Genomic DNA, 26328 nt, shown 5'->3' on the forward strand with positions numbered 1-26328 from the left:
AAGTTTCATTAAAAAGCTTATGTCTCTCAAAACATGACATTCATACGTTACAACATAGACATTTTAAAATGGTGGTTTCCGACTAAGGACAATTATTTCTAGAAAATATAGTACAGACATAGTAATGCCGTAAAACTTTGATTCTTGTATTGTGGTTCTTGAGTCGGAGGATGACCATTCAAATGAAAGCTACTGAGCAATACCCTCTTCTGGTGCTGTTTACTATGCTGTGCAAAGTCTTTCCAACCTTCGAGTTTCATGAAATTCAGATCAGATCTTAAACTGTCACACATTCACATGTCGCAGTGCTTTCTTGTAGTGCTGCTTACTTGCGCTGTACGTGGTGGTTGTACATTAGATGTTTGAGTTTCTAGATGTTGTGCTCAAGTTTGCACAGATCATTCAGATGAAAGCTGCAGAGCTTCATTTTGGGTTGGTTATTTTACGATCAACTAAATCCTACTTCAGTACTAAAATATATGCTAAATATAGCTTACCTATTGAGACAGAATTCGACGCTTCCAATCGTAGAATTATGTCGCATGCCAGAATCAGGCAGATCAAGAAACTTAGTGTGATGGCACGCATTTGAGAAACTCGCCTTTTCACCTAAGCGCTCCGGCAAAGAATTAACCAAATGGATGATTTGGTGTGAAATATAAGAGAGAAATAATTCGAGGGCGTTTTCCTCGTTTTAAATAAAATGGTGTCTTTCGCCATCGTCATTGCTCTTCATGTTGAATAATTCACTTAAGTGTGAGTAATGAATTTTTAAAAAGCAAAAGAAATTAATGTGTCGTAGTGAGCCCATTTTACCTCACTTTAAGTGGTGAAAATCCAAAATTAACAGGGCAATTGGTCAGTTAGTGCTTTCCGCTGGGAATATTTTTAACTAGGGATTATTAGAACGATTATATTCAAATTATGTTCAGTCTTGCTGACAGTACCAGTAAAAAGAAATGAAATATGACATAGTAATTACAGGCAGTTAAATCTGTCTTATTCTGATTACTTTCAATAAAACAATTTCAGGACTGTTAATTCCTTCTGAAAAGATTCTTTAACTTTTTTACTTGAAATTTAAATTGAACAGAAATTTTAGTAAGTAATCTTTAATCAATAATTAATAACAAAAGGAAGAAGAAATTAAACTGAATTCATAAGAACGTGAAAGTCTTTTAAAATCAGAGTGTCAAAAATAAATTCATTTTAGTGGCTTAAATTAGAAAATGAAAAACATTCAAGTGCAAATATGTCAAATAAACTATTGTTAGTAGAATATTATTAACTTTGCTCAATCTACAACATCAGTTCAAAAATTTTTGAGTGTTTTTTTTTATAATGCTCTATATTGAATTGCTTTCACAAAGTTTAACTGTCCATTCTTGGAGGCCATGGATCATAAAAACAATATTTTTTTAATGCATTCAGAAATGTTATCAGATTATTGTCCATTATCATTAAAAATGTGGGCAAGTTTTCATTAAATCGTAAAGATTATGAATTTTCGCATTTGTTGTTTTGATTATTTCAAGTGACCCATAAAATTTAACCTTCTTTATGAAAAAAATCGGTCAATTTATAAAATTACGAAGGCCCCTATTTTATGAAATGACCTTACGATTTTGTAAAAGAAAATGTGTATATAACATTTTTTAATTTTTGAATCAGTAAACATTTTTTTGTGACACTGCTATGTCAAGCTGTTAAAGGAAATAAAAACGTTTGTTATATACATAGACTTTCACTCAACAAAAGGAGCACTATGATTGGTTGATTCTTGGTCACGTGCCCTTGATCAAATTAAAATGTATCCCGACCGGTATACAATTCCGCAGTTGTTGCCTGCAACGGATACAACAGCACGTGATCAGTGCATGACTGAAAAGTGGCGTGATCTTCAGCACGTGCTCGCGTCAGCTTGATTGAAGGAGGCGGGTCTGAGAACACTGCCGGTTTCAGTTTAAAACTAAAACGCAAACGTCATGGAACCTGAGGCCAAAAGAAAACGTCTTTCTCGATTATCAGCCGAAGAAATCCAGCATCTGATAGAAGGAAAAGATACGGAAAATGTAAGAAAGGAACTAACAACGCTGTGTTACATTCCTGGCATACTGCAATGAAGTTAAACCTGAAGAAGAGCCGGTGAAAAATACGAAATCGCTAAAGACGATTCCGAAGAAAGAACTGAATGAACACCTACGGCGAATTTCTGGCCGAACGCCAAGAAAGAGAACGGAGACAGGTACAAAAAGTCTGCTTTGATGGGAATACGATTTGGTCTTCAAAGACACTTTCCCCTAAAAAGAGAATTTCACATAATAAGCGATACCGAATTCTCCAAATCAAATCAATTTTTGAGGCAGCAGTTGAAGTGGCAAGGACTTGGTAAAGTTGATCACCACAGTCCAATAGCAAAGGAAGTTCTAGAAAAGATCCAAACCTCCTACAACCCATCTTCACCAGATCCTAAATCTGAAAAGTACACTTATCACTGTATTAGGGCAATGGCTGTATCGTTCTTGGATGAGTGCAATTTTGAGGCTCGCCACATAATGCGTGTTTCGGGACACAAATCAGTCCAGGCGCCTTTCGGAGGCTAAGCAGAAAGAAATCTCCCATGCCCTCAGTAGTGCCTGTTCTGTTGAAAATCTCGAATCAACTAGCACTGAAATTGTGGCGATGCATGGGTAAGAAGTGCAAATTCTCTTGGGCAGAAACACAGTGCCAAACTCCCCTGTTACTATGCAGAATTTCGCATCTCATAGCCAGGAAACAGTAAACTTGAACGCAGGAGCATTTTCTGGAGCAAATGTGACCATCAATTTTTGTGTCTACGGCTTCTAGAGAAGCGTAGACACTATGTCATCGGGTTGAGTGAAAGAGTGTAAGAGTGTAAATGCCACAGGAATCCCAAATGGAATCCTATCGAAAGCCGACGCTAATCCTCGACTGACCAAGAATTCTGTAACTTCTGTAATTTTCATCGTAAACGTGCCCGAATTTACTGCGAGTGATCGCTTTGAACAAACACGGAGTGTCTTCAAATTTTACATGCGTGTTTGCACGCACGCAAAAAAACTGAAAGTTTTTTGCTTCTAATAGCAAATGCATCGTTTATTTCAATAAAATGTTTTGTTGGAAAAGCTTTTGTCGATTTTTGTGTCTTTGTCAATTCATATATGCGTTTGAGAAGCGACAGATGCGTAATCAAGGACAATTTGCATAAGCGGGTTGAAATTTGATATGCCAAAGGTCTTCATCAACATGCCGTGAATTTTAGCAATTTTTGCGTTCAAGTGTGTTTTTCGGCAAATGATTAATAGGTAACCATATTATTTTACGTCAGAAAATATTTGTTTAATCATTCCAGTTTAATATGCAGTTAATTTTGGAAGCCAACGATATTTATTTATCTACTGCGCATTTTAAACCGCTCTAGGAAAAAGTTAATTTATGCGAAAAATATGGAAACACGACAGGAGTCGAAGGGTTAAAGAATGATACTTGCCATTCATAAGTTCAGTATAGATTAACTAATAGTTTCTGTTGCATTTTATCCCTACGTTTCAGATTAGAACTTTGCTTTCAGTACTTTATGTTTAAAACTTTGCTGCATTGCTTTCACTACAAAGTTGTGGTTCACGTGTTTATGTTAGAATAAAGTTACAGTTCTCTTCATACAAAATGTTTGTGGTGAACGATACCAGCTTAATCTCAATTTCACCAGTATTCTTTGCAACATTTTTACAACCATTTTCCTATCTCTATCCTATTTCCACTCCTCCCTCTTCGTTTTCATTTCAGTCTTATTTCCCTTTTCTTCAATTCTCTTATATCACATTTCTATACGAGTACTGCAGTAGACACATGCAGTCTGAGACTGCCTATTTTTACAGTTCCAAATGATTTTGTATTCGTCATTGAGGTTATAAAAGTATATTCTACTCTTTCAGGTACTTTGAAACATTTGTAAATTATTCATTCAGCGGGCATGTGAATAAAGAAGTTGTGTTCTCATAGTGCCGTCATTGTTTGTTTGTTTTGCTGTGATTGTTGAACGGAAAGTCTAAATATATAACAAAGCACTTAATGTATGGTCTTTCGGGAAACCAGTTAGTTTTGTTTTCCCTCGAGTTCTGATGTTTCCCTCGACGAAACATCAGGACTCTCGGGAAAACAAAACTAACTGTTTCCCTCGGGGCCATACATTAAGCGTATATTGTTTTCAGTACAGCGACAATAAGATATTTCTCCTCTGGGACTGTTAAAACAGCCATTTTTATGCAAACTATATGAACAAATTTTCTTTTGTTTTGTACACCAACATAGCAGCAATGCAAACCACCTATATCAAAGAATTTGGACACCTGCATTAACAGCATTTTCTTACATTCACTATAAATATAAAACTTATGTCAATGGCTGAGTAACTCCAAATCCCACTTTCTTTGATAGTGTTGCTAAAAACATACCAGCTTTATACCAGAAATCCAGCTATAAAAATCTTGACACGCTTCCTTCGGTAGAGTTTTACCTGTGTTAAAAGAAAATATCTTCCGTTCAACTGATGACAATAGGAGACTTAAGCAACGACGACGGCGACGGCAGCGACACGCCACAAAACAATAGGGTTAATTAGGAAAAACAATCGCTCTGCACGTGCGTTTTAAATTTTGGTACATTTCTTTGCTGTCCTCTGCAAAACAACAACGTGAAATGATCAAATTCAAGGTTTCGTGGAGAACATGAACACAAAACGGTATTTTCTTGATTATATTTCTAAACTTGAACGCCACTCCTACCAATTTTGGTCCTGGGTAGTTCGCCGTTTTCTGTAGAAGTTGAACGAGTTGAAATGATCACGAAGTAACACAAATGAAAAAACGTTATACTTTCAAGTGACGTTTTCGTTGGCGTTGCTGTCCTCGCTGATTAAGTTCACTAATGTAACAGAACCAGAATATGCATTATAAATTTACAAAAAGGTACACATAAACAAACCTGAATCGAATGAAAGCATACAACTGTGCCGCCATTTTGATTTATTTTACCACGATTGTACCAGCATGCATATTTCTTCTCTACTTGTTCCCAGTGCCCAGGCTACTAACAAACATGTGCGAGTTGCGAATTTCCAAGATTCATTTAGGTTTTGGAATTATATCCAGTCACAGAGAAAAAGATACTCCTTAAATGGCATTTGTACTTAATAGTTAATTACAGAAAACGTTTTGGCAATGGAGAATTACAGCAAGAAATTGAATTCAAGGAAATCAGAACAAGTTTTAGCCGGGCCAGAGAACGCCTGGCACACTTCAGCTTTTACGCTTGTTTACGATAATATTTGATTCAAACAAATGCTCAGGCAAATGCTGTTGTTGCGTATGGATTTAGCAAGTCAATACCCAGAAGGTATCCTTTCTTACATTTATGTACTGTTTGATGGCACCTGATTAGACTCTTCATTTCTATTAAGCCTAAACTTAAAGACTTCGAAAAATTATCGTTCTATAAGAAAAGAAAAGCTTATTTATTTGTGGTCTCCAACATATTCCAACAAAAAGTGTACGTGAGAAACGATTTCCACATTTCGTGTCTTCCTTTTTAACCTCAATAACTGCACATTACATAAGCCTAAGCACTGTCAGAGTCTATCGCTTAATTCATATCTGCTTTAAAACACATGTGCCAGTGCCCTGCCAAGAAGACTTCTTTGGATGCAAGAGGATTGAGCTCATGCCAGAAAAAGAATATTCTTGTACTATGGAGGTTTTGTGTTAGGGACGGTACCTATCATTTTACTACACACACGTTCTGCGCATCTCGAGATACTCGGGTTTCCTATGGGTGGTGCCTACTAATACAGGGATATTTTGCGCGGTTTAAAACTATGCGGAGAAAGCGGAACTTAGCAAGTGCTCTTGCTATGCTAAAAGAAAATCAGGGGTAACCATGCATTTTTCAGAGATAAAAAAGCTTCAATATGGAAAAAAACGCCATGCGTTGCTTTGTAATTCACTGGGATTTGAATTATTGTTGTTTAATTCTCTCTGAAAACTGATTTGGTCACCCCCAATTTTCTTTTTGGATTCCACTAGCCCTTGCTAAAATCTGCTTTTCCCGCAGTCACAAACCGCGCAAAAATACTTCTGTATTAGTAGGCACCGTCCTAAAAATGTGTAAAAACCAGACCTTTTACTTTTATAAAAGGTTCCTCCAACGTTCTTAAATTTGTATCTGGGATGGTGGACGACACAATATAATGTTGTGACTAGCAGTTGAGACACTGACAGAGATCAGTAACTCAATGAATACACTACTGTAGAAAATAAATTCATTTTTGATTTATTGCAATGGTGAAGTTTATCCTCTAGAGAAAATTTGAGTTGACCGAAAAGATACATAGCATGTGAAATTTTCTACAATATAAAACTAATGTTATGGGATTTAACATTTGAATTATAATGCTGGGCTATATGACGTCATCTAAACCTAGATAACGCCACAGCTTCCAGCAGTGTCATTCAAGAGGGCGGCTTCCTTGTGGCAGAAAACTTTACCAAGAAACTCTTTGCTGTGTCCTTTGGTTAGCCTTTTACAATTTTCCGTTGAGAATAGGTTCGAGTTCAATTGAGAAATATGTTTTTTTATTTTACATTTACACGACATTATTCATCACACCGGACCATATCTTGGACACCAATCAAGCGATTCTCAGCAAAAAAATCACAAAAACTTTCTTAGCGATGGGAAAACAGCTACTGAAAGTTCCAGAGACCTAAGAAAATCGGATGAGAATCGTTGAAAAGAGGTGGCGTTATCCCCAACCTCCTGTTCATTTGAGAGTTGTACACAATGGCTTCTACTGAACCCAATTTGGACAAAAATGTCATAGTTTTTTTCCTTGAAAGTGCTCACTTACAACTATTTAGGCATCTGAAAATTTGAAAATAACTTCACTGGAATAACAAGCATTATACATCCTTAGAAATTAGTTAAAAAGATAAACATTTTCAATGGAGACCATACGAAAATTGTTCCTTAACAAGCAGACGTCCATTTAATAGAAATAGGTAACAAGGTTTTAAAGGAAAAGGCCACTCCAAAAATCAACTTCTTCTTCTACCAAACAGATTATATTAAACGCCTGTCGCAGTCATCCCAAATTAATTCAAGTTGTCCGAAAGAAAACGGAAAATTTATTCACTCTGGAGTCTTTATCAGACCCTCTCTAATTTTGGTTCAAATCAATGGGGCTCTAAAGTGGCTCATTCAGCAAAAAAAACTGGGATACAACCAGTCAAATCCGTTTACTTGCCCTTGGCAGTGGGACATTCAGCATCACAACATGCTTCGCCAGGTTGTTATAACATATATAAGATGGCCACAATTTGCATGACATTCGACGGGATCGAAATCCCGCCGTGAGCCCTATTTTTGTTCTCAGAATCTTATATTTATTCAAATTTTATATATTAACGAAAAGAAAAAGGGAGTGTTTATGAAACGACCTTCTTTTATCTGGACTAATGATCTTGAACTCACTTAGATAACCCCGTTAAAGAGGAAGTATCACGAGAATTGGATGTCAAAAACGTTTGTCTGTCAACAGAAACAAGAAAATAATTGTATAGTTTGGTCATAAATTATCACTCCAGTGCAATAAAACTGTTGATTATTGCCTTTGGTCAGAGACAGAGTAGGTCAGAATGGATTGAAACTTAAAAAATGTTAAACTAATTTTTTTCAAGTTCTCGCAATTTTGTTTCGAAAATGCGCTAGAACAGATCAGGAGAAATTCCTTTCAAGAACTGAGTTGATTTCTTTCCTCTCGTTGTTCTAGAATTATTTTGTAGCTAAGTGAAGGTCTTATTTCACCATTTTTAAGAAAAGAGGTCAAAAACACCATGATACTTCCCCTTTAACCCCCGGGGGCACGGGACACAATTGAAGAGCCCGCGCTGACTTTGAATATTCATAACTTTTTTGATATCCAAGCAAAAACCATTACATTGAGTTACTTTTACCGAAAATTTATCTGGCCCTAATTTGATATAATAGTTGATTACTCATCTGAATTGATCAGCCTATTTTTTCCAAATTTGGATTTTATCACCTTTTTATCAAAAATGTTGAGTTTATTCTCGTAGCATTAGCATTTCTACACAATTTTGAATGTTATTTATTGGTTTTGGTGAATTTTAAACCAATTTGGACGATTTCTCTCGGGTTTTGCAGAAATCGAGAAATCCAAGATGGCGGAACCCAAATGGCGGCTGTGAAGAAAAAATGACTTGATTGTCACACGATATACGTCAGAGGTCCACTTTGTGGACCTCAATGGACGCCGTTTGTGACAAACTACATATCCTCCAGGTTTTATTGCCGTATCCTTAAGAGTCTTCCAGTTACGAAGGGGGGAGGGCACTTGAAACCCTCCCTGCAAAGGGTGAATAGCGTTAATACAGACAATGTCTGCGTAATACACTGCTACCCTATTAGCTTTCAAATTAAAGCTACCAATCCAGTAGGATAAGAAGCGTTCACCACTTGCAAAAATGGCGAGAAAAGAACATTTTTCCAATTCTGTAAATCACAGATTGCTCTCGGGTGCCCCCGCATACATATTCGGGAGCCTGGACTGCCTTCTGGGGACACTCAGGTTGTCACTGGCTCGTATCCCGTCCTTCGCATCCATGTTTCTGCGGTTGTCCATGTTGTTTATGGTTTTGGTCTCCATCAAGAGGGGCCTGGAGAACACTTGAACTGGTTGGTCCATTTGATCTCGCACGCTGTTCATCGACTGAAAATCAGAACTGGAAATAAGTCCGTGCTCGATCTCAACTAAACGGTGATCACAAGTTGCTTTTCTTTGTTAACACTCTCAAACTCTATGGATGTAAGTGTTTAAGCCTTATTATTTCAGTGGAATAAAAATTTAAACGCCCTCCCCGATACATTGCAGACGTTGTTAGTATAAGGTCCTGTTACCATGCGGATTTTTGGTAAGGAGATGTCTATTTGCCTATCTGACTGCCTTGTTTAACTTTTAATCAAATTTTAGTCGATTTAACACCTCTCCAATGAATCGCATCTCAAAGTAAACGCTCCGGACGTTTATTTTTTCAAATATAGTACATAAATCCATTCAGTAAAAACTAAAATAAAACAAAATAAAAGAACCGGATCCTATAGTAAATTAAAGGATCTGATCAGCAACAAATTGTACAACAAATAATCTAAAAAAAGAGCAAGGCTAATTTCACTAAACGTTGTATTGTTTAAGAAAAAAGGCTGATTTCACGGTCAGGGAAATACTTTTCCAATATTTCGAAAGGCACGGCCTTTCTTCTTCAGGGTATGTTTGAGACTGACCCTGTGGCAAAATACGATACAATTAGAAACAGTTACAATAGAGACATTAAAAAAATTTGAGAAAGTGACTCCAATTTCTAATTACTAATTTCTGTTACGTTTCTTGTTTTCGTTTTCTACATTATAATGTCTTTTGCCACAAGGTCAGTCTCTGAAGAAGAAAATTGGTGCCTTTCAAAATATTGGAAAAAATACATTTCCCTGACCTTGCTCTTTTTAGATTATTTGTTACATAAATACATGTTCAAGATGGACCACAAGCAGTCGGGGCAAAAAAACAGTGTAACGTTTATAGGCAGGGAGCCAGGAATGTTACCCTCTGCAACATTTCGGAGAACTTGTCTCGCTATGCCATTGTTAACAGACATTTTGCGCAAATATTACTTATTGTAACACGTTCTTAATAGTTGGTCTATATTCTCTGGTTCTCTCCTCTAAAAATTTGGTTCAACACTTTCTTACTTCTTATTAACATTTTGTTCCCGCTTGGACTTACCCCTGCCCGCTTAACCTCTTTGCTTAGATTCCTACATCTTCTCTCGATCAGCAGAAACACGACGGACAGCACAATTCCTCCTGCCAGTACAATGAACACTCCAGCCATGTGGTCCAGAGAGATCCTCATAGTAGTAGCGGAGGCTGGTTTTTTGGCATCTGGACAGTCACTTCGATGGTCCCACCATTGCTGACGGAGCTTGTCAACGACACCTTCCTCACGGAGCTAAAAACAAAATAAAACTGGTGAAAGAACGTAAATGTGCCACCTGCTTTTCCAGTTAAATATCTCAATGAAGTCTCAACTTAGATTTGCGAGCATGAGTGGAAATGACATGTTGCACTAAGTATGCGCATCTAATGACATGCAATGGCTGTGTTGGCACTACAGGGTGAAGTGGCTCACAGAGCCTAATCTCAACCGGGTTTCCGTAGCATGAAGCAATTGTAAGTATTTCTACTACTAAGGTCTGCGCAGTTGGAAATTTTAGGACCAGTGTTAGACTACATTGTAATAGTACTCTAACATCTTGGCCTCACTCGCGCCTCTCCATGACTAATGTACCTGATACACTCCTCCCTCTATACTTGGGGTAGAGACCAAGCTCGAATCACCGACCCTCAGATCGAAGATTCTACGTGCTTACTAACCATAGCGCCTTAACAACTGATGTCACGCCGATTATAATTACCTTCAGTATCTCAACAGAAAATTGATTCGTCAAGTCGGAATTTCTCTCAAGTCCAATACCGTAACTTTTGGCCTCCAGTAAATTTTTCAGCATCATAGTATTACAGGGACTTTTCTTATTGTAGTAGTCCAGATACGGTTCGTCCGTCAAGTAGGCAAAACCTCCTTCCCTAACTTTGGTCACGCCGTCTTTTGTGGAGTTTACAAACGTGTTGTGTTTTTTCATTGTGTTATACATTTTCTGGAACGTCCCCACTTCTGAATTCTTGAAGAACGTGGAAAGAGATCCACCACTCAGGACACCGTATTTGATCTTGCTCTGGTTGGCTAGTTCTTCTAAAGAGTTGATGCTACTTTTTGCGTCCTTAGCTGGAGATAAAAGCGGAAAAATTAAGATAATATGGTGGAAGACAATATCTAAATATATGGCGCGCTGGTCTCTTTGTTGTCATTTCTGATTGGAGCTTTGGAACCCGCCTTTTCTTCCATATATTGACCTCTGGCACCCAGGAAACGCTTCGAACTCAGAAAATTTGTTTGTTTGTTTGTTTTGTTTTCCTTTTTTTTTTTTCTTTCTTCTGGTTTCTCCTATAAAATTGTAAGGACAGTCTTTAAATGGAATTTTGTAAACAACATTGCACTGAAGATCGGTGGGTTGTCTGAACTTTGGAGACGGGAATTATTGTTGTAGGGTTTTGAGTGGTTTTTTGACAACCCGAATATCATTTTTGAGGAGTAATCTCGTGAGGGGCTCGGTTAGGCCAATGATGTAAGGGAGGCATGCAAAACCCTGGTACGTATTAGAAGGATCGGCCCATTTGAAGAACATAGAAACCAATTCTTCTGGTGGAGGAACTGTAGATGGAGGTGGCTTCTTATTGAGAACGTTAGAAATAACAGCCGATGGGTAATCATTAGCTTCTAACACAGCCCTGACATGGTTGGTTTTACGTGTTTTTCCTTCAAAGCTGCTGAGGCCGTGCTGATTTTGTGTTCTTTTGCATGATGAGAAGAGAAATTCAACTAACGGTCAGTATGGGTTGGCTTCCGATATATATCAATGACGACAACTCCATCTCTTCTGGAAACCAAGGTGTCTAAGAAGGCAATTTGGCCGTTCTTTTCAAGTTCGATTGTGAAAGAAATTTTGGGATCACAGGCGTTAAGAGTATCGTGGAAGGAAGAAACAGCGTCCTTCTTGACAATCACAAAGCTGTCGTCAACATATCGTTTCCAAATCGTTAGTGGGACTGATGAGGTACTAATAGCTACATCCTCGATCACTTCCATACAGAGGATAGCAACAATAGGGCTAACTGGACAGCCCATAGCACAGCCGTGGATTTGTTTGTATATGCAGTTATTATAAACAAAATAATTGTTTGAAAGAGAGAAATCCAGTAGAAAAATGATGTCATCTGTGCTAAGACTTGTTCTGAATCGTAATGTATTGTCATTGTTTAATTTGCTCCGAATGTATTCACAGGCTTTGTCCACTGGGATAGCTGTGAAGAGCGACACAACATCAAATGAGACCATAACCTCATCATCAGAGATTTCCATATTAGCCACTTCTTTGGCGAACTTTGAGGAATTGAGAACAGAATATCCATTATGATTCTGGATCGGTGATAGAATATCCGAAAGGAACTTGGATGTATTATAAAGGGCGGAGCCAATGGAAGAAACAATCGGCCGAAGAGGGAAGCCCGGTTTGTGATGTTTAATAGAACCGCGGATGGCGGGAGGGGAACCGTCTGCAAAGACTGTCCTTGGAACTATATAGGAGAAACCGGACGATGCTTCCAAACCCAAAAAAATGAACATGAACGGAACTTGAAAAACTATTCAAATGGCTCTAATGTTGCCAACCATGCGTGGCAAAACAATCATTGCATTGATTTCGATAATGCTTGTGTGATAGACAAAGGCAATTACCGCGTTCGTAAAACACTCGAATCCTGGCACACACTAGAAATCGTCGATGCGGATAATAACTCAAAACCGTTGCCTAGGCAATACTCCATTTAATTGTAATTAGTCCTCATTTCCATTTTTATCTTCTAGCTTTTTTCACACTTCTTTTTATTTCAAATTTTCGCATTCTCTTCGTATATATTTCCGTTTGCGTGCCACATTTTTCATTCGTTAAAGGCTATAGACTGATACCCGAAAGCTTATGTTTTTAATCTTTTTAAACAGAGAACGCTTTTTAATTCAATATTTCTTATCCTGGTTACAGCTCTATTTTTACTCACGGAAATTTCTATTACAATCATTATCAGCATTTACCATTACATTGTCAAAGCCTTTTTTATTACTCTAACCTTTGCCATTTCCACTGCAGCCGTTGCCATCTCCATCACCAAATTCGTTACCATCGCCATTGTCATCCCATTGCAATCGCTATCTCAATTGCCATACATTCCACTACCACTACCATTGCCATCGCCATTGTCATCCCATTGCAATTACCATCGCAGTTGCCATACATTCAATTACCACTGCCATCAAGATGACCATTGCCCTTCCATTATCATTACTATTTCCATCATCATGAACATTTTCATATTCATTTTGGTTTCTATTATCATTGCCAAGTTTTCATTCATTTCATCAATGAAAATATAAATCGGAACTGAGCACCATTACCATTATTGCAATCACAAAGTTTCATTACCTGTGAAATACGCCGCTAAGTTTGCAGTGTAAGTGGAAATCAAAATCAGCGTGAAAAACCAGAAAGCTCCAGCCAGCATTCTCCCAGAGGCAGACCTAGGCGTGTTATCAGCACCTTGCTGAAGAATGGATCCCGCTGCAAACCACAAGCTATTAAACAAGTTGAGTTCATCACCGTCTCCTTCACCAGAAGCCGCTGCTGTAGCGCGGTAGCCACTGGGACTCAAGTAATCCAAGCAGTAGATGAGCAAGGTGATGCCTAACACCTACCAACGAGTAACACAATTAAATTTACTACAAATAATAGATTTCTGCAACTTCAAGTAAGGGAGCAACACCTGATGCTTGATTATAGCCGTTCTGAAAGGTCACTTTCTTCCTTCCCTCCATCTCTTTCTATTGTCTCGCTTGCCTGGCCACGCTTAGCGGCCAACCTTTATCCGATATAAATGTCTCGCTATTTTCTGCCTCTACAAGCCGAGCTCGCCCTAAGCAATTCTTTATTAACAGTCACGAGGCTTCCCACAAAGGACAAGAAAAATAAATAATACTTCTAAGTTTGAAACAAGAATTTAGTTTGTAAAATTAAGAAGCAGTCTAGAAAATAATGATATAATCAAGATATGCAAGATGGCCTCCGTTTAAAAGTTATGACGTAATTTCCAGGCAATGTGACCGTTTTCGGCTCATGTTGCAGACATCAATGAAAACGTTTTTACGCTTTCCTTATATCCTCTTAGCTTTACTGTCATAATTTTAAAATATTCCAAGTTACAGAGGATGTTTGGGTAGCGCTGACTAAAGACTTACGACAGCTATGGTGGAAGCCCAAACATCCATCTCGAAGGGCAATAAAAATGCGAACAGATTTAGCTCTTCTTCAGGCGACTTGTGCATCAACAAGCTGATCTTGAAATCCATAAAAGGCTTACTAAAGTCCACCTGCAGTTCCCTGGAAGCAGTGATAGTTATTGCTCCTATGGCTACGTCAGCTCTCTGAAAGTAAAAACATCAAATACAGATAAGCATCACATTTTTTTTTGGGGGGGGGGGGACACTATTTTCGATATAATACGATTCTTAAGTTACCTTCAGGTATCATTGAAGATCTTTAAAAAATCATGAAATGTAAACGTGTAAAGGCAGTGTAAAATATCCAGTTGGCTAAGAATAGTTTTAAAAGACCGTTTTCAGGTGTCTATAGTTTCTGACCTCCATCTTAGTCAGTAATTCGAGACTGCCCTTCGTGTTATGTTGTTCCACTCTGAGCATGGACTGAAATTAATTAACCCCACATTGCTATATTTTATCCAGTTTCCTAAATGTTTATTAGCAAACTGTAAAAGCAACTCCATGTTGGTCCCTTTGCAGCTAACGGTCACATGGCACAGAATCCGCCATTAAGAAAACTAACTAACTGGAAAGCAAGTTGCATACTAGAACATGCAAAACAAAGCAACTTCATCAAGTTAAACTTGACCTTTCTTTGTTCTGGATGTCCCAGTGCGTAGCTTGCCTCCAGCATGGTGGATTTTGTACCACGTGATCGTTAGCTGCAAAGGGCCAATTGCAGCCGGATAACCCAAGGCCTCTTGGATGAGAACAACAATGCTTCTAGTCTGCATCAGGAGAGGAGAAGTTAACTATAAGTTATGTTAACAAGTTACACAAACCTTGTTGACAAGATCCTCTATCAGACTGTTCATTTTTCCTTTTTTGGAAATAACAAGCTTGTATTCGAAGCCCAATTTGTTTCTTATTTCCTCAAGGAGGTCGATACTGAATCCTTCATATCCGTGTCCACGCTCGGTTGGCTTGGTTTGGTTGCTTCTCTTCTCACAGAATGGCGAATCCTAAAAGTAACTTCCGCATTTAAGAAAACTAACAAATAAAGGAGTCGACAACGAGTCGATATAACCTGGCGTTAAAATGTTGCGATAAAGTATACTGAATTTCAAATTTAGTTAGAAAGCATGACAAAAAGGGGAAAAGCAGCATCTGATTATCACCTTCCTTAGCATTTTTCTCTTAATAGTGTCATCATTTTTCTCAATTATTTCGCACAAAAAAGTTCTACTTCCCGGCATAGGGTTCTATGACGTCATACAATATATAATGGTGGCGCTTGGAAAATATAAAAACGAAAATTGGTGGCAATTATATTCATTTTTCTATAAGCAAAATAATGCTTTCCACTATAGCAAAGGAAATTGGATATTATTTTCAAAACTTCAACATCAATTTCTTGTGCGATGGGAGGTTTCCTTTAAAAGAAACCCCATATTTTAATTGAATTGAAATAAAGTGTTAGTCTGAGGGTTGTCCATCCAACTGGCATTTTCACTTCCCCCATCCCACTCGGATTATTTTCGAATCCTCCCCCTATTAAAGAAAAGAAGAAACGATGAAAAGACAGGATTATAAAATGCTAGATTTTCTTTCTTCACAGCTGGAAATTGATCTATTTTTAAGACGACGCCTTCCCCCTTCCTTACCCCACCCCTATTTGAAAAGCATTCTTTTTGACAAACCACCACTTCCTAAAATGTTACAAGATCACCTAACGCAGGAACCAAAATTTTAGAATAAAAGAATTGGACATGAGTAATATGAAAATAAACGTGAAATTAACGCCGAGCGTGAACGCTTTCGACCTGATAAATTTATGAAACTACAATGTGATAAGCGACATTCCACAAACCTCTATAGTAACCACTGTTATCACTCTTCCTTCTAATGGCCTTGTTCCTTTATCACGATCGGGTTTCCTCCAAGCCAAGCATTGTAACTCCTGCCAGAACTCCCCCGTCCACTCAATATCCTTAAAACTGTTCAGCTGAACTGGTTTGTCAACTTTGTTTCCTATGTTTGCGTCCCAATGTCCAACCTTCACAGTACAGATAAACCCAAACGTTCTTAAAAAAGGTTACGTCAATGAGGTTTTGCAATTGAGTATTAAAACAGCTTAAACATTGATAGAGATATTTTTTATCAGACAGTGACACAGCCATACCCGGAGAAAGAACATCCAAGTTCTCGCAATGATCGTATATGCAACCAGCGCGAGTGGAAGTAATTGTTTTATTAAAAGCAATAACGACTGATATTTCTAGATGTCGCTGATTTCATTTTAAAGGAAATAACAGAAGGCGATTTCAAATGGCCGCGATTTCTAAAGTACGGTATAACATACAACATACACTTAATGTTTCGTCTCGAGGTAGACAGTTTGTATTCAGTGTTTTATCAAGACTCTCAGCAGGAAACCGTTTCTTTCGATGATGACGGGCTTCATTACATTTTGACATTGTTTATCATAAAGTGCAACTTACGTTTTCCAAAACAGACTGCGTTTTTTCATATTTGTCGTCTTGAACTTGAACGTTGACTATGTCCAGCCTTTCCACCATCCTGCTTTTCGTCTCGTTATCAAATCGTACCAATCCCGTCAGTCCGTTTAACTTCACCTGCGCAAACAAGATGCAAGTCAGTCGCGTATCCAGAATGATTTCCGTTGTTTTACGGAAAACGGTCAGATTTTTTACAATAAATAGATAGTTTTAGAATAGAAGAAAATTCCCAGCTTTAAGTGTGGAAAATTCCTGTCAGAGTGACTTAAAACCAAGGAAATGGCACTTTCAGGAGTTAAAATTTATTTATACACGATTTGGTAAAAGGCAGCCGGAAACGCTGAAATGGTCGCGTTGTAAACTGAGAGAAAAAAATTAAAATTACAATGTCATACAATAACACTTGGTGTTTAGCTTAAAGTTTGAGTAGTTTCAAAAGGAAACGGTACTGATTTACTATGACATTACTCATATCATTTTCCATTTTGAATTTCTAAGAAACAAAACACCTAGGTTAACTAGCTGAGATTTGTTGTTTTTGATTAGAGCCAAAACCGTGCTGTGAAAAACTAATATCTTTTCTCGTACACGAAATTCTCCTCGAGTACCAATAACTAGTGTTTTGTGAAATAAACGTGATAAGCCTAGTGAATAAATGACAGATATTTATTCATGTAAGTGACACAGGTAAAAGAAAATCCGAGTTCTTCAATGGGAGTCGAACCTTGGAGATTCGAACCGATTACTTGTTCGGATGCTCTACCACTGAGCCACAGGACACTTGTAGGGGCTATAGCCATTAAACTAGGTTCGTGTGACAAACATCCAGCACACTGCACTAACCTTACCACAGGTTGCGATAAAGTAACAACATTTAGCGCACACAATTTGGAGATTTCAAGGCGTCTTAATTTGGCAAGAAACAAATCTATCCTGAATGATCAGCCTCAGCTTACTTTATTATTGAGGTTGTCTAACAGTGCCCGACCACTTGGCCTGCTACTTTTTCCTGCCTCAAAACAAGGGCCATATTTCTTGATCTTTGTCACGTCCTGTTTGAGAGCCTCCACAACAGCATATAAAGTATCGTTGACCAACGCGTACATGATCTTGGAGAAAACAAACAATAGAGTTCAGGTTATCTTGAGACTCTGCTCTGTCTAATCATCTGTTGTCCGTACAGACTTTTCCACTTTTCCATGAATTTTTCATTTAGTGATACAGGCATGATAGGCCCAGCCGTCAGGACTGCTGGAATTAAATTCTGGTTGAGCTTGTCAGCTACTCCTTCAAAACTGAGAAGAAGACAGAGGCAGGATAGCATACCTCCGATGTTTTCTTTTTGTCGTGTTTCTTCAGTCTCATTGCCTTCTCAGGATGCTTTAAGTTCAGTTGCAGACCTACAAGTCCCTTGAAACATTTCTTCGATATATTTTCTTTTAAATCCTGTTTGGGTATATAAGAGAAACAGATACGTTCGTAATAATAATAAAATTAATATCACAAAATTTGGGTAAATAGCAGGGGTACCCAACGAGACTATTTCGGCAAAATACTTTAAATGTTGTCCCCTGTGTTTCCAGATCATTTTGTGCTTTTTTACAGACATATTTTTGTACGCTAACACAGAATGATCTACTCGGATACTTTAACTGATAATTTAAGTCGACGAAAGTTTTGCAAATGGAGAATCTTATTCCCCGAATTTACTAGCTTTATCTCGGCTACGAAAACTTGGTGGTAGACTCGACAACCTTCAGATCTGAAAGCTAATGCGCCAACCATTTAAAAATCTTACATCTGAACAGTTACGACCACCCTCCTTCAAGGAGCCAGTTTTCGTTGTTCTTCTTGGAACAAAAAATTTGTTAAACGGCCACTTGTCTGTTTAAAGCGGTCGCGGTCTCCTTTCTTGCCATCCTTACAAGAGATTTCGTCCTATATTTCTTTATCTATTTTAATGTTATTACTGTTAAGTATTCCGGGTTATCAAATCTTCCTTTTCTCAAACACTGAGGCAAAAGGGACAGCAAAGTGCAGAATGACCCAGTTACAATTAAAAGCTTTACCATATCTAAAGCAAACCATCTTGACTTTTCATTCATAGCTCCAAGTTTTAATGCCTTGAACAGAAAGAAACACACTTGGTTAATATTTTTTTAATTAAAGAGCATCGACAGGCTAGACCAAAAGTTATCGACAAATTTATTGAGAATGATGTATTTTTCAGTGAGCGACACAGGCAATCTGTGTGCTCCTATCAGGAGTCGAACCTAAGCCCTAATACCTTCCGATTACTAGTTCGGATGCTCTACCACTGATCGAGCTACAGGAGACTTGTAGGAGCTAAGGGCATCAAATTAGATTCATGGCACAAACATCCTGCATACTGTTAGGATTTGTTGTCGATCATAAAATGTGTGTGAACCAAGTTATCGATATCACACTGCAAAAATTCCAAGGGAATTCTAGGGAAATTAGTTTTCCTTTTCAAACTCGGGAAAACTACTTAAGTCATCGATAACAAATGCTGGAAGTTTTATTGTCGATAACTCGTTTTACCCAGTCTGTAAGATAGTTATCAACAACAACGCCCGCCATCTTCAGTGTTCGTTGTCAGTGGCGTGACCGCTATTTACCAAACTCTGCAAACTCCGGCATCCAAAAACAAATTTATCGATAATTTAGGGCTTCAGTGTGTGGAAAACCTCTATCAAAGTTGTCGACAACTTTTTCTATAGTCTGCTGAGGCCCCTAAAAAGGGTAACACAGGAGTACAAACAGCAGTTCCTTTGAATGGTCTCCCTTTTCCACACTTAGGAATGAAAGCCACCTACTTAAGTACAACAAAACCAAAAAGAAAGGCACTGCTCAGTAGCTTTGTGTATATGAATTTCATATATTCACTTCTATTCTCTTCACCGCTACGAGTATATTACGAGTTCACAACATGACCAGCTCCCAGTTGGCTTGATAGCTCAGTTTGCATGGCAATGTACCGATATGGCAGAGGTCATGAGTTCGAATCCCGTTCAAGGAAGGAATATTTTTCAGGCTTTCTTTTCGCGGCTGTTTAAATTGGGTACACAATTGCAATAGTCTCTCGTTTATTAAACAAGACGAAAGTACCGTAGGATAGGATCGCACTTTGAAAGTCAAGGTTGTCTCCCTGAAAGTGAAAAGAGTCAAAGAAAGAAAGCTAATACCTTTTCCAAGATGGTCGCCAAATTTTCTGGTCGACAGATTACCAGGACATAGTTTGCGCCAATTTTAGGCAGAACGTCCATCGCACGTTGAAATTGCTTCGTGTTGCCCATTTGTAATTCAGGAATTGCATCCACTTGGAACTTTTCCAGCTCACGAGCTAATGAATACACCTTCGTGCTCACTCTGGAATATTCATCTGAAATGATCAGAAAGCTTTTTCAGTGCAATCTATAGGAGGATCTTTGTTTACATCTCAAGCCTCATTAGCAACATTACCCGCATAAACGATAAAACCAGATACAAATAAATGCTTCCGATAAACTGAAAGGGTTTTGGAAAACTAAGTACTTTCTGAAAATTTCAGCTTGATGTGCTAAATATGTTTTTTTTTTTTTTGTTTGTTTGTTTTGTTTTGTTTTGTTTTGTTTTGTTTTGTTTTGTTTTGTTTAAGAAATGAACTTTAAATTAAAAAGTATCAAGACTTTACAAAGAATGTATAGCTGGGTGGTAAGAGTTGCACCCAGCCATACATTTTTTTGAAATTTCAAAGTTTTTGAAAGCTAATATCTCCAACAACATTCAACACATCAAACCGATGTTCACCCTGATTACCAATTGTGTTATGTTTTTTTAGTGTATGTCCATTTGCTTCTTGCATGTTTTTTTATAGACGCTAATGAGGCAAACATCATTCTCGTATTAAGGACGGTACCTACTTTTGGTACTGTGCATACGTTCTGCGCATCTCGAGATACTCGGGTTTCCTATGGTTGGTGCCTACTAATATAGGGATATTTTTGCGCGGTTTAAAAATATGCGAAAAAAGCAGAACTGAGCAAGTGCTCTTGGTATTCAAAAATAAAATTAGGGGTAACCATGCATCTTTCAGAGATAATCAGCTTCAATAAGGAAAACAACGCCATACACTGCTTTGTACTTTACTGCTTTTTTGGATTATTGTGGCTTTCTGAAATGCGTGGTTACCCCCAATTTTCTTTTGGATTCCAACAGCTCTTGCTAAAATCTTGCTAAAATCTGCTGACGTAGGTTTTCATGTTTTCCTGCGTCCTTAAATATTATTTCTCGTCTCTTTATTTTAATTCTGTCTACCGTCCTTTAGGATAATAATATCACGCATGTCGCCTAGATTTTAAACCCCCTCCAGAAGTTTGATGCTTTTGGAAAATACTGCCCATACCATGCAGCTTAGAAATTTTTAAATGCTTCGGTTCGAATCCGATTTGAAAAATCTGTTCACTTAATTTAAACCAGCTCAGTCTTATAACCCACAAACAGTATCTTCAAACATGAAACAAACAGCAAAGAATAATTGTACTAAGTAAATCAGTTATATTTTCACATGAAATCACTGGAATTATCTGTTATATGAAAAACAAAGTAAGTTAACGTGTAAAAGCGACACATAACGTACTATGTGAAAATGTGGTTTACTGGCCCCAGTCCCCTGCATTCAAGGCAGACGTGATAACATCCACACTACATCATTGGCCTATCCAATGGTTTGTATAAGGAGAGAGATTGGTAGCCCAGGAAAACGAATTGGCAAGAGCCACGCCCACATGAGAAGGCCCTAAGAAGGAGAGAAAAAAGAAGGAAATCTTTCCAAATAGGAAGATTGTGACCCTTATTTTTCTAGCTAATAAAATAGAGGGCTACCGGATCTCTCCTTTGATCAGCCATTGAACGTCATCATCACTTTACCTTCAAACACGATGGCCACTTGTTCCCTGGGAGTCCCATCTGAGCCGATGGAGAACTCTATGACGTCAACTATGGCACGTGCGTACATTTCGTAGGAGGGCAGGGCGGAGTATACGAACTCATTTGACAGGTCTTGTAATATACGCTTGAAGGTGAAGAGTGGGATACTCAACACCTCAGCAAAGGCGAAGGAATGATGATCACCGAAAGACAAGTCAAAGATTGCTATTGCGCAGGACATTTTGACTAGGTTTTCTGAAAAAGTAGAAAGAAAAACGACGATACAAAAATCTTGGCCGACCACTTTGATATAATCTGAAATAATCTCTGCTTAACAATCATCTGATGTCCGCTGGCCTGGTACATGTAATGTCTGAAAGTATGTTCCCAATGACCACCTGACAGAATATGTGACTGAATTTCCCCCTGATCAATCTGACTGACTGACCAACTGACCAACTGACCAACCCGCTGGCAGGCTGGCTGGCTGGCTGGCTGGCTGTGTGACTGCAGACTGACGGACTGAATGGGTAACTGAGTAAATGATAAGCTGACTAAGTGACAGATCATGACTGGCTGACTAAGTGAATGACTAGCTTACTGACTGACTGACTAACTGACTGACTGACTGACTGACTGACTGACTGACTGACTGACTGACTGACACGCCAATTTTATTCCATTGTTAGTGGCTAGCACGACGCGAGCTTCATAGAGAAAGAATTACCACTGTTCACATGACAGGCCTTTTTGAGGTTAACACTGATACCGTTCATGATGCTTCAGATTAACTGAACGCGAATCGACAAATCGACTGTGGGAGCAATGAAATTGAGACAAGCTGATGTACAGACTGACCAATTGACACAAATGTGCAGAACCAAAAAGCTGCCGAGTTATCCGTTTACCTTAACTGGCTAGCAGACACATTTTTAAAGGCCACTCACCTTCAAGTAAAAGCTCTCTCGATGAAGTAGATTTAATGGATTTAACATCTATGCTCGGCATGGTCTTGGGGTAACTTTGGTGACTTAGTGTTTTGTTAATGAAACGTACTCTCTCCCTCAACGTCTGTGCGAGGAGTTCATCGTCCGGGTGATATATTATGCCTAAAAATAATTACGAAAGTCGTTAGTGAGGCGTTTCAACTTTATACAAAACTTGGTTCGTTGTGATTGTTACAAGACAAGTAGGAATACAACTCTAAGTTTGCCATCCTAAAATTCCCGGTATCATTTTCCTGTCGCCATCGCTGATCTCCAGCCGTAGTCATACCCTATGCTTTGAACCTGAATTTTCATCAAAAGAAACGCTCAGCTCAGAAATAGCCTCGAGTTTCTTTTGGGATCGCAAAAAAGTCAACAAAGACAAACTTAAGTCATGAGCAAAGCGCGTCTGTCTGTGCGGTTCATACTTTTTTCACGTTGCATTAGCAGTTAAGGACATGCAAGCACTTGCATAGTTTTATACATTGCTCGAACACAAAAGATTATTGCAGGCTTAATTTCAGATAAATTCTACTGAACGAATTATTTGTTTTTTTGACATAAATACGGTCATTCAATGCAGTTACAGCATACAAAACCATTTTTCTTTTTTATTTAATTTTTTCCTAAATTACTTTTCTTTCTGAAGTTTGTCTACCAGTGTGAAAAGTTATACGTGGTTTCCATCGCTGCCATGTTGGTGGACAAAACAAAAGAAAATTTGTTCACAAAGTTTGCATGAAAATGGCAGGTAACTCCCAGAGAAGAAAAATCTCATTGTTCCTGTCCACCAACACGGCCGCCATGACGTCACATGCAAACCATCAATTCCTATAAATTTACGAAATGGATTGAAATTAAAATTTGCATTCCGTGTAAAACGCAAAAGAAAATAATTAAAATTCTAAGAATGTTAAAATTTTATGAATGTTGGTTTTATTTAATCGTCTTCTGAGGGGAAATAAAAGGCATGCATCTTTTTAAACTGCAGCAAAACGATTAGGCCTTTGGTTAATCAAGCGAATCGTCACTGACAAATAATTTCAAACTAAATATGGTTAGACAGGAAATTGCGAGGCGCTATGAAGTTAAGTAATAATATTGGTAGTATTCCAATTCATGTAATGTGTGTAGAAATAACATCATGCCAAAATAAAAATTAGCAGTAATCAGCCATAAAAAGAACGTGTTATTGTAAAAAGTTTCATTAAAAAGCGTATGACTCTCAAAATAACGACATTCATGCGATACATCGGAGACATTTTAAAATGGTGGTTTTCGACACAAGAGAATTGTTTCTAGAAAATATAGTACAGACATAGTTATGCCGTAAAACTTTGATTCCTGTATTGTGGTTCTTGAGTCGGCGGATGACCATTCAAATGAAAGCTACTGAGCAATACTCTCTTCTGATGCTGTTTATTACCCTGTATAAGATCGTTCCAAACTTCGAATTTGTAAATTAAATTCACATCAGATCTTAAACTGTCACACATTCACATGCCGCAGTGCTTTCTTGTGGTGCTGTTTACTTGCGCTGTACATGGTGGTTCTACATTAGATGTTTGAGTTTCTAGATATTGTTCTCAAGTTTGCACAGATCATTCAAATGAAGCTACAGAGCTTCATTTGGAGTTGCTTATTTTGCGAAACGAATGCTCGTGATCTTGTTTTCAGTAATATTTGATCATTACTATTATTTTCAAATCATCAACTAAGTCCTACTTCAATACTAAAAAAATAAGTTAAATACAGCTTACCTATTGAGACAGAATGCGAAGCTTCCATTCGTAGAATTATGTTGCATGCCAGAATCAGGCAGATCAAGAAACTTAGTGCGATGGCACGCATTTGAGAAACTCGCTTTTTCACCTTAAGCCCTCCAGGAAAGAATTAACCAAATGGATGATTTGATGTGAAATATAAGGAAGGAAATAATTCGAGGGCGTTTTCTTCGATTTAAATAGATTTGCGTCTTTCGCCATCGTCATTGCTTTTCATGGTGAATAATTCAGTAAAGTGTGAATAATGAATTTTTAAAAAGCAAAAGAAATATTAATGTGTCGTAGTGAGCCCATTTTTCTTCACTTTAAGTGGCAAGAATCCAAAATTACCAGGCAATTGGTCAGTTAGCGCTTTCCGCTGGGAATATTTTTAACTAGGGATTATTCAATGTTCAGTCTTGCTGACAAAAAACAAAAAGAAATGAAATATGACATTGTAATTACGGGCAGTTAAATCTGTCAATTTTGATTACTTGCTATAAAACAATTTCTCAACAGTTAAATCGTTCTAAAAAGATTCTTTAACTTTCTTACTTGAAATTTAAAACTGAACAGGAATTTTAGTAAGTAATTATAATCTTTAATCAATAATTAATAACAAAAGAAAGAAGAAACTAAACTGAATTCGTAAGAAAGTGAAAGTCTTTTAAAAGCAGTGTTGTCAAAAATAAATTCATTTTAGTGGCTCGAATTAGAAAATGAAAAAAACTGCCTTGTACTTATCGACCAGAACGAAGCGACTAAAGCTGGTATGAAAATCACTTATAAAATATTTTACAATTCAAATATGCCAAATTAACTATTAACTTTCGCTCAATCTACAACATCAACACCAATTTGAAGTGTTTTTTTTTAACCCTCCGTATTGAATTGCTTTCAGAAAGTTTAACTGTCCATTCTTGGAGACCATCGATCATCAGTACACAATATTTTTCTAATGCATTCAGATATGTTATCAGATTAATGTCCATTATCGTTAAAAATGTGGGCAAGCTTTCATTAAATCGTAAAGATTATGAATTTTTGCATTTGTTGTTTTGATTATTTCAAGTGACCCATAAAATTTAACCTTCTTTATAACCACTTGTCCAAGCGCAAATAAAACAACGATTTTTCAGCTGACTGTAATTCCTCGAGTGAACTATTTTTCAAAAGAGAGGGATAGATGCTGTACTGCGCTAGGAAACACGTTTTCAAAAAAAAAACTCATTTTTATTAGCGTTTATGTGAGGTAAAGCTGGATTTGACGATGGTTCTCGAACAAATGAACGTTTGCTCACTGATTTAAAAAAGATTAAGAACACTGAGCTGAGGCACTCTTCATTTGAAGATAGTGGAGGCCGCAGACGAATGAGGCAAGATCGTCACATTCAATTTTGGTCTGGAAATTTGATTTCGCTGGCAAGACTTCCATCAACTTCTCTTGGCAAGTAGGTAGAAAGTATGAAATTAAGATCGTAGAAATTAAACGTTCTTAAAATTTTCGATTTAAAGTTTTCAATCTTTAAAAAGTCTGCAATTTTTAAAAAGATTGCAGACTGGCAATCGAAAGCTTAGTGTTTTTAAACTTTTAACCAGAGAACATCTTTAGAAATTTTTTAATTATGCCTGGTTACTCATCGATTTTTTAAATAGAGCAAAGTTAGCAAGAAACCAAGAAATGGGATAACTATCGCTTTGAAATTTCTCTACGAATCAAGATTATACCGTAATTCTTACTAATTTGATCGTAATAAAAACGCCGAAAGAGTTTCGCTAAAGCTGTCTTGTAACGATCGAGATAAGTCCATCACGTTGAAACGAATTCACTGTCCGCCATTTTCTTAACCACTGCCCAGTTCGTTTCGCGGAAACACTGCTATTTGACTTCATTCGACGCATAAATATTAACAACTAATAAAGCAGAGCCTTGAACTGTAGCATCAAGCAAGATGTAACGGCCTTCGCTGACGGAACTAAGGGATTTGAGATCAAATTCTGAAATAACTCTCATAAGCACTAAGGGAAGGTACGTTTTTTACTTGGGGGGGGGGGGG

At 37.7% G+C, this 26328-nt stretch overlaps 2 protein-coding genes and 1 pseudogene across 5 annotated transcripts in view; 1 reads left to right on the forward strand and 2 right to left on the reverse strand.

The window, feature by feature from the left end:
- LOC146479460 (glutamate receptor 1-like) overlaps window positions 1–4710 on the reverse strand; it is a 28290-nt gene extending 23580 nt beyond the window's left edge. Inside the window, exon 1 of one of the 3 annotated variants that reach the window (XM_085110327.1) lies at window positions 4476–4710. Coding sequence is in view for 1 of the 3 variants with exons in the window: in XM_085110326.1 (XP_084966452.1) it covers window positions 498–588 (91 nt within the window). In the remaining 2 variants the exon portion in view is untranslated. Of the gene's footprint in view, window positions 1–203; window positions 223–497; window positions 731–4475 lie in introns of those variants that run through there. The other 2 variants (XM_085110328.1, XM_085110326.1) reach the window with 2 other exon arrangements.
- LOC146479461 (uncharacterized) lies at window positions 1806–2603 on the forward strand (annotated as a pseudogene).
- A 1452-nt stretch (window positions 4711–6162) lies between the features above and the next one.
- Window positions 6163–24498, reverse strand: LOC146479462 (glutamate receptor 4-like). Of its 2 annotated transcripts, XR_014864842.1 has the most exons (16): window positions 24269–24498; window positions 22470–22631; window positions 21523–21777; window positions 19800–19996; window positions 18663–18716; window positions 17920–18039; window positions 17550–17702; window positions 16576–16710; window positions 15945–16130; window positions 14917–15096; window positions 14054–14239; window positions 13245–13509; window positions 10566–10933; window positions 9875–10099; window positions 7910–8806; window positions 6163–7547 (listed from the first exon to the last, which is right to left on the reverse strand). XR_014864842.1 is itself a non-coding variant. In XM_085110331.1 (15 exons), exons 1-15 carry the CDS (start codon window positions 24357–24359, stop codon window positions 8597–8599), a joined length of 2787 nt encoding a protein of 928 aa, XP_084966457.1. In that variant the 5' UTR covers window positions 24360–24498; the 3' UTR covers window positions 6163–8596. The 2 variants fall into 2 exon arrangements, 1 of the variants encoding a protein (XP_084966457.1); XM_085110331.1 differs by having other exon boundaries at window positions 6163–8806.
- Between the last annotated feature and the right edge of the window lie 1830 nt (window positions 24499–26328).

The sequence above is a fragment of the Pavona decussata genome, unplaced genomic scaffold (genome assembly GCF_977016875.1).
Source record: "Pavona decussata unplaced genomic scaffold, jaPavDecu1.1 SCAFFOLD_58, whole genome shotgun sequence".
Taxonomy (NCBI): domain Eukaryota; kingdom Metazoa; phylum Cnidaria; class Anthozoa; order Scleractinia; family Agariciidae; genus Pavona; species Pavona decussata.

Bases quoted from the DNA above. Each gene is read 5' to 3' on its own strand.
- LOC146479462 (XM_085110331.1), bottom strand. From the start codon at position 24,359: ATGCGTGCCATCGCACTAAGTTTCTTGATCTGCCTGATTCTGGCATGC. The intron at 21,778-22,469 runs GTGAGTGGCCTT...CTACTTTTTCAG, and splicing joins GAGAGAGCTTTTACTTGAAG to AAAACCTAGTCAAAATGTCC. The intron at 10,100-10,565 runs GTAATTATAATC...TTTTGTTTTTAG, and splicing joins TTTCTGTTGAGATACTGAAG to CTCCGTGAGGAAGGTGTCGT.